This window comes from Hoplias malabaricus, chromosome 11, assembly GCF_029633855.1.
Source record: "Hoplias malabaricus isolate fHopMal1 chromosome 11, fHopMal1.hap1, whole genome shotgun sequence".
NCBI lineage: Eukaryota > Metazoa > Chordata > Actinopteri > Characiformes > Erythrinidae > Hoplias > Hoplias malabaricus.
In genome coordinates, this window is record NC_089810.1 from 13,256,187 (window position 1) to 13,272,022 (window position 15,836).

Genomic DNA, 15,836 nt, shown 5'->3' on the forward strand with positions numbered 1-15,836 from the left:
ACCCCCTCAGGTCCGGGGAGATTTTTGGGGGGGCGTTATATACAAGGGCTGTTAGCCTCAGATCACAGGACATGGGAAATGAGGCTAACAGGGGCGCATCTCCGGAGGACCTAAGTTTAAAGTCCCTCGAGAGTGCGCCCAAACCCGTTAAATCCAAAACGCGTGCTCGGCGAGCAGCACGAGCACCTGCATTGCTGGGCGTGTCAACTCCGGTTCCTGTAAGAGCGGCACTTCCGGTAGCGCCTCTCTCCGTGCCCGCGGCACCTTCGGCCGCACCTGTCTCCCTGAGCGCGGTGCCTACGGCCGCGCCTGTCTCCATGAGAGCAATGCCTACGGCCGCGCCTGTCTCCATGAGCGCGGTGCCTCCGGCCGCGCCTCTCTCCATGGACGACGTCGCAGATTCTTCTGCCTCCGTGGACGTCGTCGATAGGACACCAGTTCCCAAGCACCGCTCTGCGTCCACTCCTGACATTCAGGAGAAGCTTACAGGCCTCATGGCACGCCTGGAGCTCTCCTTGAAGGCGGCGCGCGCCTCTCCTGTCTTCATGAGAGCGACGCCCGCCTCCTCTGTTTCCGTGGACGACGTCGCAGATTCCTCTGCCTCCATGGACGTCGTCGCACATCCTCCTGCCTCCGTGGACGTCGTCGTCGCAGTTCCGCCTGCCTCCGTGGATGACGTCGTCGCAGTTCCGCCTGCCTCCGTGGATGACGTCGTCGCAGTTCCGCCTGCCTCCGTGGATGACGTCGTCGCAGTTCCGCCTGCCTCCGTGGATGACGTCGTCGCAGTTCCGCCTGCCTCCGTGGATGACGTCGTCGCAGTTCCGTCTGCCTCCGTGGACGTCGTCGCAGTTCCGCCTGCCTCCTTGGACGTCACTGCAGGTTCCCCTGTCTCCGTGGACGTCGTCGCAGGGTCTCCAGTCTCCGTGAGTACGGCTCCCTCAGCTGCTCCTATCTCCGAGACTGTGGCTACGGCCGTTTCTACCCCTGAGACTGTGGCTCCGGCCGTTTCTACCCCTGAGACTGTGGCTCCGGCCATTTCTACCCCTGAGACTGTGGCTCCGGCCGTTTCTACCCCTGAGACTGTGGCTCCGGCCGTTTCTACCCCTGAGACTGTGGCTCCGGCCGTTTCTAAGCCAGTGACTGTGGCTCCGGCCGTTTCTAAGCCAGTGACTGTGGCTCCGGCCGTTTCTAAGCCAGTGACTGTGGCTCCGGCCGTTTCTAAGCCAGTGACTGTGGCTCCGGCCGTTTCTAAGCCAGTGACTGTGGCTCCGGCCGTTTCTGAACCTGTGACTGTGGCTCCGGCCCCAAGGACTTCGAGGCCAATCCCCAGAACTGTACCCAGGCTGGCACCTTGGACAGTCCCACAGACACATGCCAGTCCTGGGTACCACCCAGTTGTTTTTGTTCCTGTTTCTGTTCCTGTTCTGGTTCCTGTCTCTGTCCTTGTCCCTGTGCCTTTGTCTGTTTTTGTTTCTATTCCGGTCCCTGTCACCGTGTTTGTCTCAGTTCCTGTTAATGTCATGGTCCCTGTTCCCTTGCCTCATGTCCAGTTCCCAGTTAAACCCTTTGTCCAGTTTCATGTCAAAGTCCCTGTTAGTCCTCTTCAGTCCTCTGTCCAGTCACGTGTATCTGCTACTGTTTTGTCTCAGTCCCTGTTCAGTGTTCAGCCCAAGGTCCAGTCACGTGTGTTTTCTCCTGCCTTATCTCCGTCTCTTCTCTCTAGTTCTGTCAAGTGTCCGTTTAAGTCTAGTCCCTTGTTCCCATCTCCATTTCCTATCTTGTCTTGAATCTTTTTGTTTCCTGTTTTTGGTTCTTCTGGCCCCCTCCTGCGCCAGCTCCTGGAGAGTCTCGTTTTTCACGCTCCGGGAGTTGCGTGTCTTGGGGGGGGCGTCTGTCACACCTTGACACTTTCTGCTTTGTTTTCCTCTTCCATGTGCTCTGTTCGTTGTTTTCCTTCTCCTCACATGGCTTTGTTTATGTTCACTCGCTCCACCTCTTGTTCCGCCTCTCTGTAATTGTCCTCGTTATCTGTGTCAGGTGTGTCTAGTTAGTTCATGTATTTAAGCCCTCTTCCCTCACTTCCTGGTATCGGTCATTTTGTTGGTTTGAGTTTGAGTTTGAGTTTGTTTGTTCGTTCTCGTTGCTTGGTTTGTTTCTTTGTTTGGTTCACGATTTCATTGTGTTTGTTTCACGCTCACGTTTCTTCGTAGTGTTTCTCGTTTGTGGTTTCTCGTTCATGCTCGTTAATGTTATTTCGTGTTTCTCGTATAGTTCGTTTGTTTTGTTATTTCATTATTAAAGTCTGTGTTGTAGCGAGTGTGTCCGCCTCCCTGAATCTACTCATCACACCACCCTGACACCCTGTGTCCGCTTGGGTTTCCTCCGGGTGCTCTGGTTTCCTTCTACGGTTCAAAAACACATGTTGGTAGGTGGATTGGTGACTCAAAAAGTGTCCTTAGGTGTGAGTGTGTGAGTGAATGTGTGAGTGTGTGTGTTGCCCTGTGAAGGACTGGCGCCCCCTCCAGGGTGTATTCCCACCTTGCGCCCAATGATTCCAGGTAGGCTCTGGACCTACCGTGACCCTGAACTGGATAAGGGTTACAGATAATGAATGAATGGATGGAACTCTTTATTTGAGACCTTATACATCTGTATACGTCCTGAATCAGATGTACATAAGAGAAAGTAAAAGTGCTAATGCACACAGCACTGTATAGATAAGATATTACACTCTGTATGGCTGCAGCACGCTGGATAGTGATCTCTAATAACAAACATATAAGAAACACAGAGCTCTGCTCTTCATCGTTGTCTTGTTAATTTTGGGGTCTCTGATAAAGTAAAGGCTGCACATGAGTTCAAAGCTCTCTCTTGCGCTCTCTCTCTCTCTCTCTCTCTCTCTCTCTCTCTCTCTCTCCCTCTCTCTCACTCTGATTCTGTGGGCAGACTGGAGAAAGCTGCAGATCTGCTGAAGTGTTTCATAAGCAGAGAGGGAGATAGCTGAGTTCATTAATGATGCAGAGGGAAAGGTAAGGGCCTGATGGGTCACAGGCGCTTTGTGTACTGATATAGAGATGGAGAGGGAGCTGCTTTGTCTGAGTGCGAAGGCCTGTTTGTTTATTGTGAATCTGAGGATCTGCAGTACGGCTGCAGGGAGCGAGTGCTTTAAGGAGAAGAGGAGTGTGCTTTAGAGAATGGAAGCGACAGGCTGACGAGGAGAGATAGAGGGAGCGCTAGATTGATGTTAGCAGTCACACACCTTTGATTGAAGTGGCTCTGCTTTTCCTCTGATAAAAGAGCTGTGAAATCACTTTCACCATCTGAACGAGTCAGACTTTTTTTAAAGCCTGTTTTTTAACCTTGTCCTGAACTTAGTTATGTGAAATTAATTGCGTGTACGTCTAGGGGATCTTATCGTTAGCATGATAAATTATGCCAGGAGAACACTGGACATCTGCATGCATCATTGAAAAAGACAGATTCCAACCAATTAAGGAGAGCCGGTAAACGACAACACTCAATGTTTAGTGAATGCCTAAGCCGCATAACTGGAAACAAGTCACTGTTTGTGCTGATATGTTTGTTAGCTTTTAGCCATTTTCAAAAATAATTTACCAGGTGATTCATTGTCCTATCCTGAATAGTTTTTGTAAATACTGAAGTAAAAAATAAGTTCTTGAAGTTATTCATGAGGTATGTATACAGCTGTTGTGCTGCTGCAGTTTGTATAATGTGTATTTTGAAATAAATTTCTATGTTAATTTGGCCTTACTGCCTAATGTAATGGGTGGCCCGGTGTCGCAGCAGGTAGGTGTCACAATCACACAGCTCCAGGGACCTGGAGGTTGTGGGTTCATGTCCCACTCCAGGTCACTGTCTGTGAGGAGTTTGGTGTGTTCTCCATGTGTCTGCGTGGGTTTCCTCTCACAATCCACAAACACACGTTGATAGGTGGATTGGCAACTCAAAACGTGTCTGTAGGTGTATGTATGTGTGTGTTGCCCTGTGAAGGATTTGCGCCCCCTCCAGGGTGTATTTCTGCCTTGCGCCCAATGATTCCAGGTAGGCTCTGGACCCACCATGACCCTGAACTAAATAAATGGTTACAGATAATGAATGAATGCCAAATGTTATGCTTATGTTGATGATTTTGCTTTAATTTCTCAATGATTTATTCAGAATAATTTGCAGAAAGCAGTGGAGTCTAAGAGAACACAGGCTCGGACACTTTATGCTTTTCCTATTTATTTGCTGTGTAAAGTGATTAAAGCATGCAGTCACCAGGTGTAATTGTTTTCTCTCCAGTGAGCTCCACAGAGTTATAAAGATCAGCTGTGAGAGTCATATTTCCCTTAAATTGATTCATACCAACATTGCTCCATGGACTAATTTAATGCTTGTAAACAAAACACGTAATTGCTTAATGAGGAATCCCCACTGAGTTCCACTAAAATGCAGATGCTTGTGAATCACTAAAAGTGTTATTTTCTTTGTTTGCTTTTATCTTAAGAAACATTTTTGTGTAAACATTTTCTTTTATATTTGAGCTTTACAATCTTATTCAGATACTGCTATGCCTTAACTTATATACAGCTGCTCTCTTTCGAAGACTTTATGAATCATTATTCAGTGGTAGAAGGACATACTTTGTGAATTAAGAGACTATTCCGTTGAGGCCGGAGAGTCACCGGTTCGATTCGGAACATTTTGTCACGGCTGATGTGCCCTTGAGCAAGGCACCTGACCTCCAAAGTGCTCTGAAGTGGTTGGCAGGCCCCTGCTCCAGTTCTGTGTGTGTTCACTGCCCCTAGTGTTTATGAAAAATTGCTGACTAGTGTGTGTTTGTGCGTTCACTACCACGGATGGGTCAAATGCAGAGTAGCAATTTCCTTAAGGAGTTCAATAAAGGTGTTTCTGGGACTGAAAGTTCACTGAGTCGATCCCCACAACAGACAGGAAATTGGGGGCAGAGGAGTGAAGGAACAGCATTGCATCCTCCCTCAACATACATGGCTAAATTTCCCGAGTGCTTGGGATGACTGTATACCATTCCAGCAGTGGCGATTGCTCTAAGACTGCAAGGGAAGCTCAGCTTCCCCTAAAATGTAGAAAATAAGTGATACTTATATATACTGTTGTGTGTACATGTCATTGAATAAATATGCACTACAACACACTCAACTTTTGTTCAGAATCTGCTTCTTATCACTGGTAAAGACGCGGCTTTCCGCTCAATCATTCCCTTCACAGTGATTTAAACAGTGCGGACGCTGAGCGTCCAGGGTTCAATAGCGAAGCAGCGAAGTGCAGCGAATCGAGACGTGTGATTGGATAAATGCTGGGCTTTGTCCCGCCCATCGGACGCTCAGCATCTCTGGGGGTCTATGGGGCAGTGGGCTGGCCTCGGCTGGCCCGGACGCTCAGCTTCTGCATGATGATTGGATGATCTGTCTGAGGCTGAATCCCTTTTTGATTGACAGCGAAATGAGCGAATCAGTTAGTCAAGTCCCTGGAAAAGACGCCTTGTTGGTACGACAGGGTCACAGATTATTTTCTTAAAAAGGAACGGAGGGTAGAATTTACGTATAAATAAACCGACACATTTTATGATGTAGGCCGAAATTGAGCTTCCACCACTGCCTTCCAGGTGTGTTCTCTCTGCCCCAAGAGGGTTTGAATATATTAAAAATTGTGATTTTGATATTAGCAATCAAGACTGTAGTGAATTAATACTTCATTTGTAGGATGTTGGTAAGTGGTGTTTTAGTAAAATTATATTTGTCATCCTTAGTACTAAGCAGCAGTTACCATAAAGTGACTAGAGCAGAAAAACCTTTGAATTTTGAATTAAAATGATTGAATCTTTACAAAAAAAATTGTAAAACTTTTGTACGCTGTACAAACGAAATGCAATGAAGATCCATGGGCGGCATGGTGGCGCAGCAGGTAGTGTCACAGTCACACAGCTCCAAGGTTGTACGTTCCAATCCTACTCCAGGTGCCTGCCTGTGAGGAATGCCCCAGTGATTCCAGGTAGCCACTGGACACACCGCGACCCTGAACTGGAAAAGTGGTTATAGACAATGATTGAATAGATTCATATTTTATTCACAAACACAGAACACATTTCAAAAGTTGAAAGTGAGATATTTTACCATTTCATGAAAAATATTAACACATACAGCAGCAACAAAAATCTGGAAAAAATAATTGGAACTTATAAAAAAAGTCACATGCCTGGGTATAAAAAGAGCATATTAGAGAGGCATAGGCTCTTAGAAGCAAAGATGGTCCAATTCACCAATCTGTGAAAAAAAAACTGTGTCTATGTAAAATTGTGGAGACTTTGAATACACCACCCCTGCAGTATATAACCTGCAATTAGTTGTATTAGGTATAGTTTGCAAAACAGTTACCCTCTGAAGACTTGTTTGATAATTCCAGGTGTGTCTATGTGTGGGCACACCATCTACTGCTGTGTCATGAATGAATCCACAGTGGCATGCTTAACTTTCAATCTTTACTTTAGATTTTAACATCAGTCTGAGATGATCTTATCTTCTGGCTTACGTTCTGTGTTAGGTAGCCAGTCAGTGTCTTGTGAGTTGGGTAAGATTTTAAATCTATATTTTGCTGCAGAAAATACATAAATGATCTGATTAAAGGCTACTGTAGTGGACTGTATGACAGTATCTGGCAGTTTGAGAAGCTACAATTTGCAGTGTATGGAAGGTGCTGGTGTGCTCTGCTGTGCCAAATTTGAATGAGTTAATAATGATGAATAACTTTTCTCACTTTCTGGCCAATAATATATTCTACACCCCTGTCATTTGATCATTTTAAAAGGTTAAGAGACCTTCAGCGGAGAACATTTAATGGCTGCTGGTTGAGTGTTGTGATTAGGCGGTATTGTAGGTGATGTGGATTGCTTGTGGTAAGAAGCTGTCCATGTGGCTGCTGCTTTTGATTTTGATCTTCCAACATTGTAGAAAGGGGAGTTATCTGAGTTCAGATATTGGTCCCAGATTTTCTAGAAGATTTACACTGATCTTCACTGGAGGAGAAGTTGTAGGCAGAGATTTTGTGTGTGTGTTTCCTTGGAGTGTGCTGTGTAAGCTGGATGAGAGTAGTGAAGATGTTGCTTTCAGGGATTTTTTTTAAGAAAGCTGCTAACATTAAAGGATGTGATATTGATTACAATTTATGTTAGTTGATTTAGAACTCTTATTGTTCCCTCTCTCTATGTCTAGATGACCTCTTGTGCAACTTAAAACTGGCTTTACGTGTAACTAATTGTAACTAAATTTCAGTATGCATACTTTTGTATATGCCATTGAGCTTTACCATCTATTACTTGCATCTCAGTTTCATTTTATTGTGTCAAGGTTGCAGTTAATTTAATAACAACATAACTATGTATGTAATCTATCAAGTTAAACTATCTGTTTAAGCAAATACCATGTATCATATTCCCCCTGAATCCATGGAGTACAACACCAACTAGAATATAGAGCAGTGTTCCATTACTCATGAAGTACATCATACATCTTTCAGTTATAGCTGCCCCAGTGCATTACAGTTTTCTTACAGTGGCTATAACCTTAAGATGTACACTTTTGGCAAATGTAGCTGAGGTGAATATAATAATATAATCTGCTGGAGTATTTGAATATAACGTCTGATTATGTTTTATTGTGTTTCCCTTGTAGAAATGTATGAAGTTTAACGTCGAGGCACCGATCTGGCTATCTAAGCAGCGCATCCTTTGCACACTGAACCAGAGTTTGAAAGATGTTCTAAATTATGGCCTGTTCCAGCCTGCGTACAATGGCAAAGCTGGCAAATTCTTAGATGAACAGCGCACACTAAAGGAGTACCCACTTCCAGCCATCACCCCTATACCATACCTGGAGGTAAGAATGCTTCAACACTTTTGCAGTTTCTCCCAACTTTCTACTGTTTTTCCTTTGTGTGTGTGTGTGTACAGTTTGACAGGATTCATCATTGTCTGCTTTATGGAGTATTTCATAGATACTGTCAATGCGTAATGGACACTGACTAGCTGTATGTGCATGTGATCTAATATTGAAGAAGATTCCCTTTATTCACACAGTCATGAAAATGCATAACCCATGCCTAATATATATATTGTAACATGAAAGTTAGCTCCATGTTACATGTGGGACCAATGTATAACCCCATGTCATTTGCTTTTAAACCCTTCATTGCTTATTGATTTTCTTTCTCCATTGTGTCCTCTGAGGAACAACATGAATTATATTGAACAGTTACAGAACGTGAGCCGCAGAGACGTGACCTGCAGCAGTCTTATACACAAGGATATAAACAGAGCTTCATTGATATTTCTTTTGAGGTTTTTGATGTGACAGTAGGACAGATAATATCACACTGAACATCAAAGCCAATAACAAACAAAACCCGTTCTTGTGTGTGTGTGTGTGCGTGTGTGTGTGTGTGTGTGTGTGTGTGTGTGTGAGTGTATTACCAATAGTTCCCTATTTGATGCTGAAGCTGTCAGTGCATTTGTAATGACATCTCCTTTCTCCCTTCCCTTTCTCTTTGTCTTAGTACTTGGGGAATACTATTATCATTTCACTTGATTTATTACTTTAATTAAGATTGTAGGTCCAGAGAGAGAGAAAGCAGGGGATGTATGAAATTGCAAGGGCTGAAGCTATCTGCTTTTTTATGAAATGCCTTTCCCTTCTTTCTCTACCCTTCCAGAAAGTGATTATTTTTCCACAAGCACAATGGTTCTTTTTGAGTTTGACATACAACAATGTCTGTTTTATAATAAACAGTAAACTAATGAACAAAAACAAAAATTAACTGTGAAAGAAATGTCACGTGTTGTTGTGTGTTTGCCAGTGTGTGTGTGTGTGTGTGTGTGTGTACACGCCTGGACCCCAGTGCACGTGAGTGGGCCACAGCTGGACACATTGCCATCGGTGCCTATGGCAACGTGATGACACGCCTCATACAGTGGAAGCCTGGCTCTGTGGTTATAGCTCCCATTATGCCATAGAAGGGGATTTATCGACACAGCAGCTGCGCTATAGATCTAGCTCGCACGGCACTGACAAATTGTGCTCCCCTACAGGGCCACAGCCAGGCGAGAGATAGATTAGGAGATGGATAGATGGGTAGATGAACTGGGTGGGTTGTTGCATCTCCCTGGGAGGGAGAGGGGAGATGATAGCGGTAAGGATGAATAAATGGATGGAGTTCTGTCAGTGGAGGGGCCTGGGCCACTAGGCTATTTGACTGAGGCTGTTCACGTGAGCGGGCAGTGCAGCAGTGTTCATTAGTCCAGCAGAGCTGACTGTGTTTGGATGTGTCTGCAGAATGAACAAGAATAAGCTGTTATGCGTGGTGGTGTTTAGCATGAGTCAGAGATTTCTTTCCCTCTTTGCCTTACTCGGGTCCTGATGGCAATCAGTAGCAGCACTGTGTTATTCTGGGTTGTGCTGAGAATTCTGGTTTCTGCACGATTGTACTACTACTGTGATCAGCTAAAGACACACACAACACGGCACTCTGCATCTGTGGTGAGTCTCTTATATTTCTGTTGGGCTTTCAGAGATACATAATATATCATTCTTTACTATGACACTGATCTTTGCATTACTCACATCGCAGAAGGTGATATGCATCAGTCTCTAACCAAGTGTGTGTGGATGTTTTCATGCATGAACGTTTTAATGTACATTACCAACCGGACGTTGGAGACTATTCTTCATTCATTTATTTGTCTGTCAAAATGACCATTAAATAAGATTTATTCAAATTTTTGCACCAGAAATGTGTTAATAGAATAAAAAAACAACATTTTTAAAGTACTATATTATACCTTTGCTTGTGAAAAAGTAAACTTACGTTGCTACACTCTTATTCAATATATTTACCTAGATTGGAAATGCCTTATGGAACTGGTTTGTAAATCGCTCACACTTTCACATACATACTCGCATAGAGTGGTGATTGAAAGTTTGTTATATTTCTGCATAAATTTGACCTAAACATCATCAGAGTTTCTCAAAGGTTAAGATAGGTAGGATAGGATAGATAAAGTGAACAAAATAAAAAAATGAGATGAATAAATTAGATTTGGCCACTTATTTATTTATCAAGGAAATTATTTTAATATTATAAAATGTTGTTTAGTTGCATCTATAGCTATATACAGGGTTTGGACAATGAAACTGAAACACCTGTCATTGTAGTGTGAGAGGTTTCATGGCTAAATTGGAGCAGCCTGGTGGTTATTAATTAATCTTCATTAATTGCACATTGCACCAGTAAGACCATGTGCATCCAATGGTTCAAACATTGTGTCCTGAAGGCGGTGCCGTGTATCAGGACAACAGTGCACCAATACACACAGCAAGACTGGTGAAAGAAAGGTTTGATGAACATGAAAGTGAAGTTGAACATCTCCCATGGCCTGCACAGTCACCAGATCTAAATATTATTGAGCCACTTTGGGGTGTTTTGGAAGAGCAAGTGAGGAAACGTTTTCCTCCACCAGCATCACGTAGTGACCTGGCCACTATCCTGCAAGAATGGCTTAAAATCCCTCTGACTGTGCAGGACTTGTATATGTCATTCCCAAGACGAATTGATGCTGTATTGGCCGCAAAAGGAGGCCCTACACCATACTAATAAATTATTGTGGTCTAAAACCAGGTGTTTCAGTTTCATTGTCCAACCCCTGTACATGTTTCCGTTGATTATTGCTGCACATTGTTCATTAGTCCCTCACATCACAAATTTTAGCCCATTTCTCTGTACAAAACAACTCCAGCTCTGTTATGTTGGTGGGTTTCCACCTATGAACTGCTCATTTCAGGTCCTTCCACAACATTTGTATTGGATTAAGGTCAGGACTTGGATTTGGCCCTTCCAAAACAGTAGCTGTAACATGTTTCTTCATGACCCACATTCCTTTAAGATTCAACTCACATACACATGTTGTGACATTTTTCTTTAGAATCTGCTGGTGTAATCCATTAATGGTGGCAAGCCGCCGTGGCATGGATGCAGCTAAACTACCACCACCCTGTTTCACAGATGGGATGCGTTTTTTATGCTGTAATGCAGTGTTTAGAAAAAGGAAAACACTGCATTCTAGCATAATTACATTACACCATTTGTGAAACACAGTGGTGGTAGTATTATGGTCTGGGCCTGTTTTGTGCCATCTGTGCCAGGACAGCTTGCCATCATTGATGGAACAATGAATTCTATTTTGGTTTCGTCCATCCAGACATCATTGTTCCAGTAGCTTTCTGGCTTGGCCATGTTGTCTTTAGCAAATTGCAGAAGGGCAGCAATATTCTTTTTTGGAGAGCAGTAGCTTTCTCCTTGCAATTCTGCCATGCACCAGATTGCTGTTCAGTGTTCTCCTGGTCCTGGACTCATGAGCATTAATGTTAGCCAATGTAAGAAAGGTTTATTTACTTATTAACTTACATTGAATTCCTTTGTGACATAGTGGCCTATTAAATGACTTGCTTTTGGCATCAGCTTTTTGGTCAGTCACTACTGGGGTATTCATCAAAGCAGGACTTCTCAGTTTAGCAAGATAACAAGCCCAAGATCAAGTCTGTCCTATGGGAAATTGCTGAGTGACATTCCTTTTGGACAGTCCTCAATTTTGGGCTTAAGATAGCTGGCTAATGGACAGATCATGCATTGTCATGGGGAGGGTAATAATGGTATTGAATTCCCTCCATTTGTACAGTGTGTTTGATTGTGGATTGGTTTAGTCTTTAGAGATGGCCTTGGTCCACAGACCCAGGTTGGCTTTGCCTGTTTCACACATACTCACATTTAGGGAGTTATTTTATTTTATTATTTTTTGGAGTTTGTGCCTCACAATTAACTGGTCTAAATCTAAAACTTGGTAGAAAGTTTCCTAAATTATGTAGTTTTAAATCTACATGAAGATCTATGTGAAGAGAGAGCTGAGCAGAAAAGCAAAGTGCTCGATTTACGGTTCAATCTACGTCCCAACCCTCACCTATGGTCATGAGGTTTGGAAAGAATGAGATCGTGGGTACAAGCGGCTGAAATGAGTTTCCTACTCTGGGTGTCTGGACTCTCCAAGGGTTAGGAGCTTGGACATCCGGGAGAGACTCGTAGTGGAGCCGCTCCTCCATGTCGAGAGGAGCCAATTGAGGTGGTTCGGGCATCTGTTCCGGATGCCTCCTGGACACCTTCCTGGTGAGGTGTTCCGGGCATGTCCAACGGGGAGGAGGCCCCGGGGAAGACCAAGAACACGCTGGAGAAACTACATGTCTCGACTGGCCTGGGAACGCCTCGGTCTGGACTCACATAAGCGGTGGATAATGGATGGGTGGATGGATGGATGGAGTTTTAAATCTGTGGAGCTGAATTGTGTGCTGTCTTGGGGGCCCATAACGATTCATTCAAGATTTTATTTTATTTATTTTGTTTTACAGTTTCGCTACAAGAGACGTGTTTACACGCAGGCCCATCTGGATGACAAGCAGCTGTCTAAACTGCACACGAAGGTAAGAGCTATGATACTTTTTTGCTTTAATGTTTTCAGAGATTTCTCTGCTCCTTTCTGGTTAGAGCTAGTGTTAGCTAGCAGTATTCCAGTTGTACTCTATTCTGTTCTACTAGAATAAGCTTGACTATTCTGTAGGCCAAAGTATGTACTTTTGACTCAAAAATCATGATCAAATATGTAAGTCTAGGATCGCTCTAAACTGCTGCAGATATTCTATACAGTTTGACATGTCCTTTGCGGCTTCCTGCTGAGGTGGCCAGATTTCTGCTGAACTATGGGTAAAAAATGATTTGAGGACATGACTGTCCTGTTGCATTTGATCATATCTGTGTACTTACATGCGGTCAACAGTAAACATGGAATATTGCTGACAGATCCTGCATGTACCTTCAGAAAAAATGGGCATTTTTAACTGCTCTTATAAATGGTGATAGTGTGTGGGTTTTTTTTTTAGGTTTATCAGGTTAAAATGTTCAGCATGGAGAAGTCAGAGGGTCCTTAGCCCATCTAATTTGAAGAGCTCCAGTTGTACCATTAATCAAAATGAATCATTACTGCAATGAAAGAAAATCAATTTTGGCCAAATACCAATTTTAGAATCATAATCTCCCCTGGAAGTTCCCATGCAGTCAAATTCCATTTATACATGCAGTTCTTTCTGTAGATATTTTCTAATGGACTGAGAGGATTTTAGAGTGTAAGCGTTTTACTGCTTCTTCTGAAATAACTGTAGTTAATTTTAGAAATTCTGAGACCTCTTCTCGAGTGTTTGTGAATTTATTGGTCAAACATAATCACTTGTGGTTTAATTGGGCCACTATGCAGCCACTATGTGCCGATTCACGCACTGCTGTCACAGTATGGATCATACACATCAGAGTTATGGAGCTTTTAGACTGTCACATCTGTTCTGAGAACAGTCTAAAAATATCCAGCCCTCAATGACCTTATCTTCTAGTCCGTCATAATAGACAACGTATGAGAAGATGGCCAAACCTTTACTAATACTTCACAATTTTTTTGGAACTGATATCATAAATAATTTGTAACTTAAAGTGTAGGACACATTCATAATAATACATTTGGAGGGTACCGTTGTGCACCAAACTACCTACAGCTACCAGAAATCTCTTCACTGAGTGATTCTTCAGATTGTTTTGTGGATTTGATTATGGTGCTTCATTCAGTCGCTGAGCTTTTACGTAAATCATATTTTTCATCACTAAACGCCTCCTCCAGCTCCTCTCTTCTTGAGAAAACCCGAAAATCTCATTTTACTTGGGATATGATGCAATATTCCCATACATGTCAAATCGAACTGGATTATTATGACCTAGGGTTGTTCTACTGCTCAGTATTATTACCGGTATTCTGTATTATTATATTATTACCCTGGTAATTATTGCTTTACCCCACCTCCACAGGTAAATCCAGTCTGAATAGGGCTAAAGCCTTCACTAAATAGAATATGTAATCTGACACCCTCTGTCAAATTCTTTCAGCACAGAAAGCCTTTTTACAACTGTAGAGAACGTACTGAAGAAAAGTTCAGCACAGAAGTACCGCAGCATCAAATGACTGGTGTTGGAGTCAGAGCTGAAATCAAATATGTTCTGTGGAGTGCACCTGTTAGCCATCACTGAGCCACTGTTTTGCAAAGAACTTTTGGCCTTCAAGATAGCCTTTAGGTATGAGTTCACTGCACACAAATTAATTTCTGTTATTTTGCTCCTAGCTCCTATTCATTTTTTTAACAAGGTGTAGCAAAAAAAGAAAAGATGAGCTAGTAAGCTGTGTAAACAAGACTGCCTGAGGGAATACATGAGCTTTATTAATGATACAACTGACAGCCAAGTGCTGACCACAAGTGCTGATCAGGCAAATACAACTTTCCATTCTATGAATCAAACTGTGGAACCCCTCGTATGACTTGCAGCTAGGGATGTCCCGATCCGATCTCAAAGATCGGTATCCAGACCAATCACAGCATTATTTTATTGACCAGTATCAGCTTTATTGGGCTAGATTATAAGTCGGCTCCTCCAATTCCTCTAGGCGGCAAGCTCACACACCTTCCTCCTCCTCCTGTAGCATGCTGTGTAAATGTGGTTGTTATCTGACCCTACAGGCCACCGTAGCAGATATGTGTTCCGCACAAACGCACATTCCTGCAAGTCGGGTTTAAAGGCCTAGTGCCGGGGCAGTGATTAGGGTCGCTAACCCTCCCGTATTTGGACTATAAAAGCCATGGCTGTCTCACAATACAAAGTACATCAATTTGGAAGTGCCATACTTGGTAGTACAAACTTGAGGACACAAACTTGACTCACGAGTACAAACTCCCGAGGATGCTGTGATCGTTTTGTAAATGGAACGCCAGCGTACTTGAAGAGTCACCGTCTCCGCGCTGAGGTTGGTGCGAAATGCATTCTTGGATATCTGACTCTCTCAATCTACAGAAGTCATGTTGAAGTGCATCCACGATATTATGGGCGGAGCAAGAACATTGAACCGGGTATTTGAGGAAGCAGTTTGGACCTAGCTGCATGTCATTGACTAACGTAGAATTGTGCCACTGTCATCAGCCAGAATCACACTTGTTTTTTGGTGAATACAGACCTTAGCTAATTATTAGCTTAGCTAATGATCGCCTGCTTCTCTTTCCTAGTTTCCATTTCACCTTTAGCAGTTCTCTTTAGATAACGGCCTTTATTGATCCAGCTGGTGGCTGTTTAAGCAACAGAATGGGTTTTGAATTTTGAAGTGATGCAAAATGAAAAGGCACAAAAGTGAATTAGAATCCGTGTACACACACATACACATATACACCTGTGCATGTGTGTGTGTTTGAATGTGTAGGGTCAGTGTACTGTGCTGGTTCCATTCATAAATGGTAACTAAAAAGAAGAGGCAGAAAAAAAGAAAAGAATATGAGAACACATTCCTGTTGAGCTGTTGTAAATGTTAAAGAAATATAAGCACTAAATAAAATGAACACATTTTTCATCTTTAGGCCCAGAGGTGGGGTGTAATAATTGATCAATAATATTGTGAAAAAGTGATTATCAGATTTGACTGGTGCATCTCCCTAATTTGAAGATGGTTTGAGGTTTTGAAAAAAGGGTCTAAAAACATATCATTAATTTATTCATTCATTCATGTCTGTAACCAGTTCAGGGAAACCCATGCAGACACAGGGAGAACACATCAAACTCCTCACCCAGACTGGGACTTGACCCCACAACCTCCAGGTCACTGGAGCTGTGTGACTGTGACA

The 15,836-nt window shown here is 43.1% G+C and overlaps 1 protein-coding gene across 4 annotated transcripts in view; it reads left to right on the forward strand.

Annotated features, from left to right (window-relative positions):
• The window catches only part of shank3a (SH3 and multiple ankyrin repeat domains 3a), a 241,451-nt gene that overhangs the window by 39,856 nt on the left and 185,759 nt on the right, over positions 1 to 15,836 (forward strand). For all 4 annotated transcript variants that reach the window (XR_010804539.1, XM_066685384.1, XM_066685385.1 and 1 more), the window contains exons 2-3: positions 7,710 to 7,913; positions 12,486 to 12,557. Coding sequence is in view for 3 of the 4 variants with exons in the window: in XM_066685384.1 (XP_066541481.1) it covers positions 7,710 to 7,913; positions 12,486 to 12,557 (276 nt within the window). In the remaining variant the exon portion in view is untranslated. The remainder of the gene's footprint in view (positions 1 to 7,709; positions 7,914 to 12,485; positions 12,558 to 15,836) is intronic.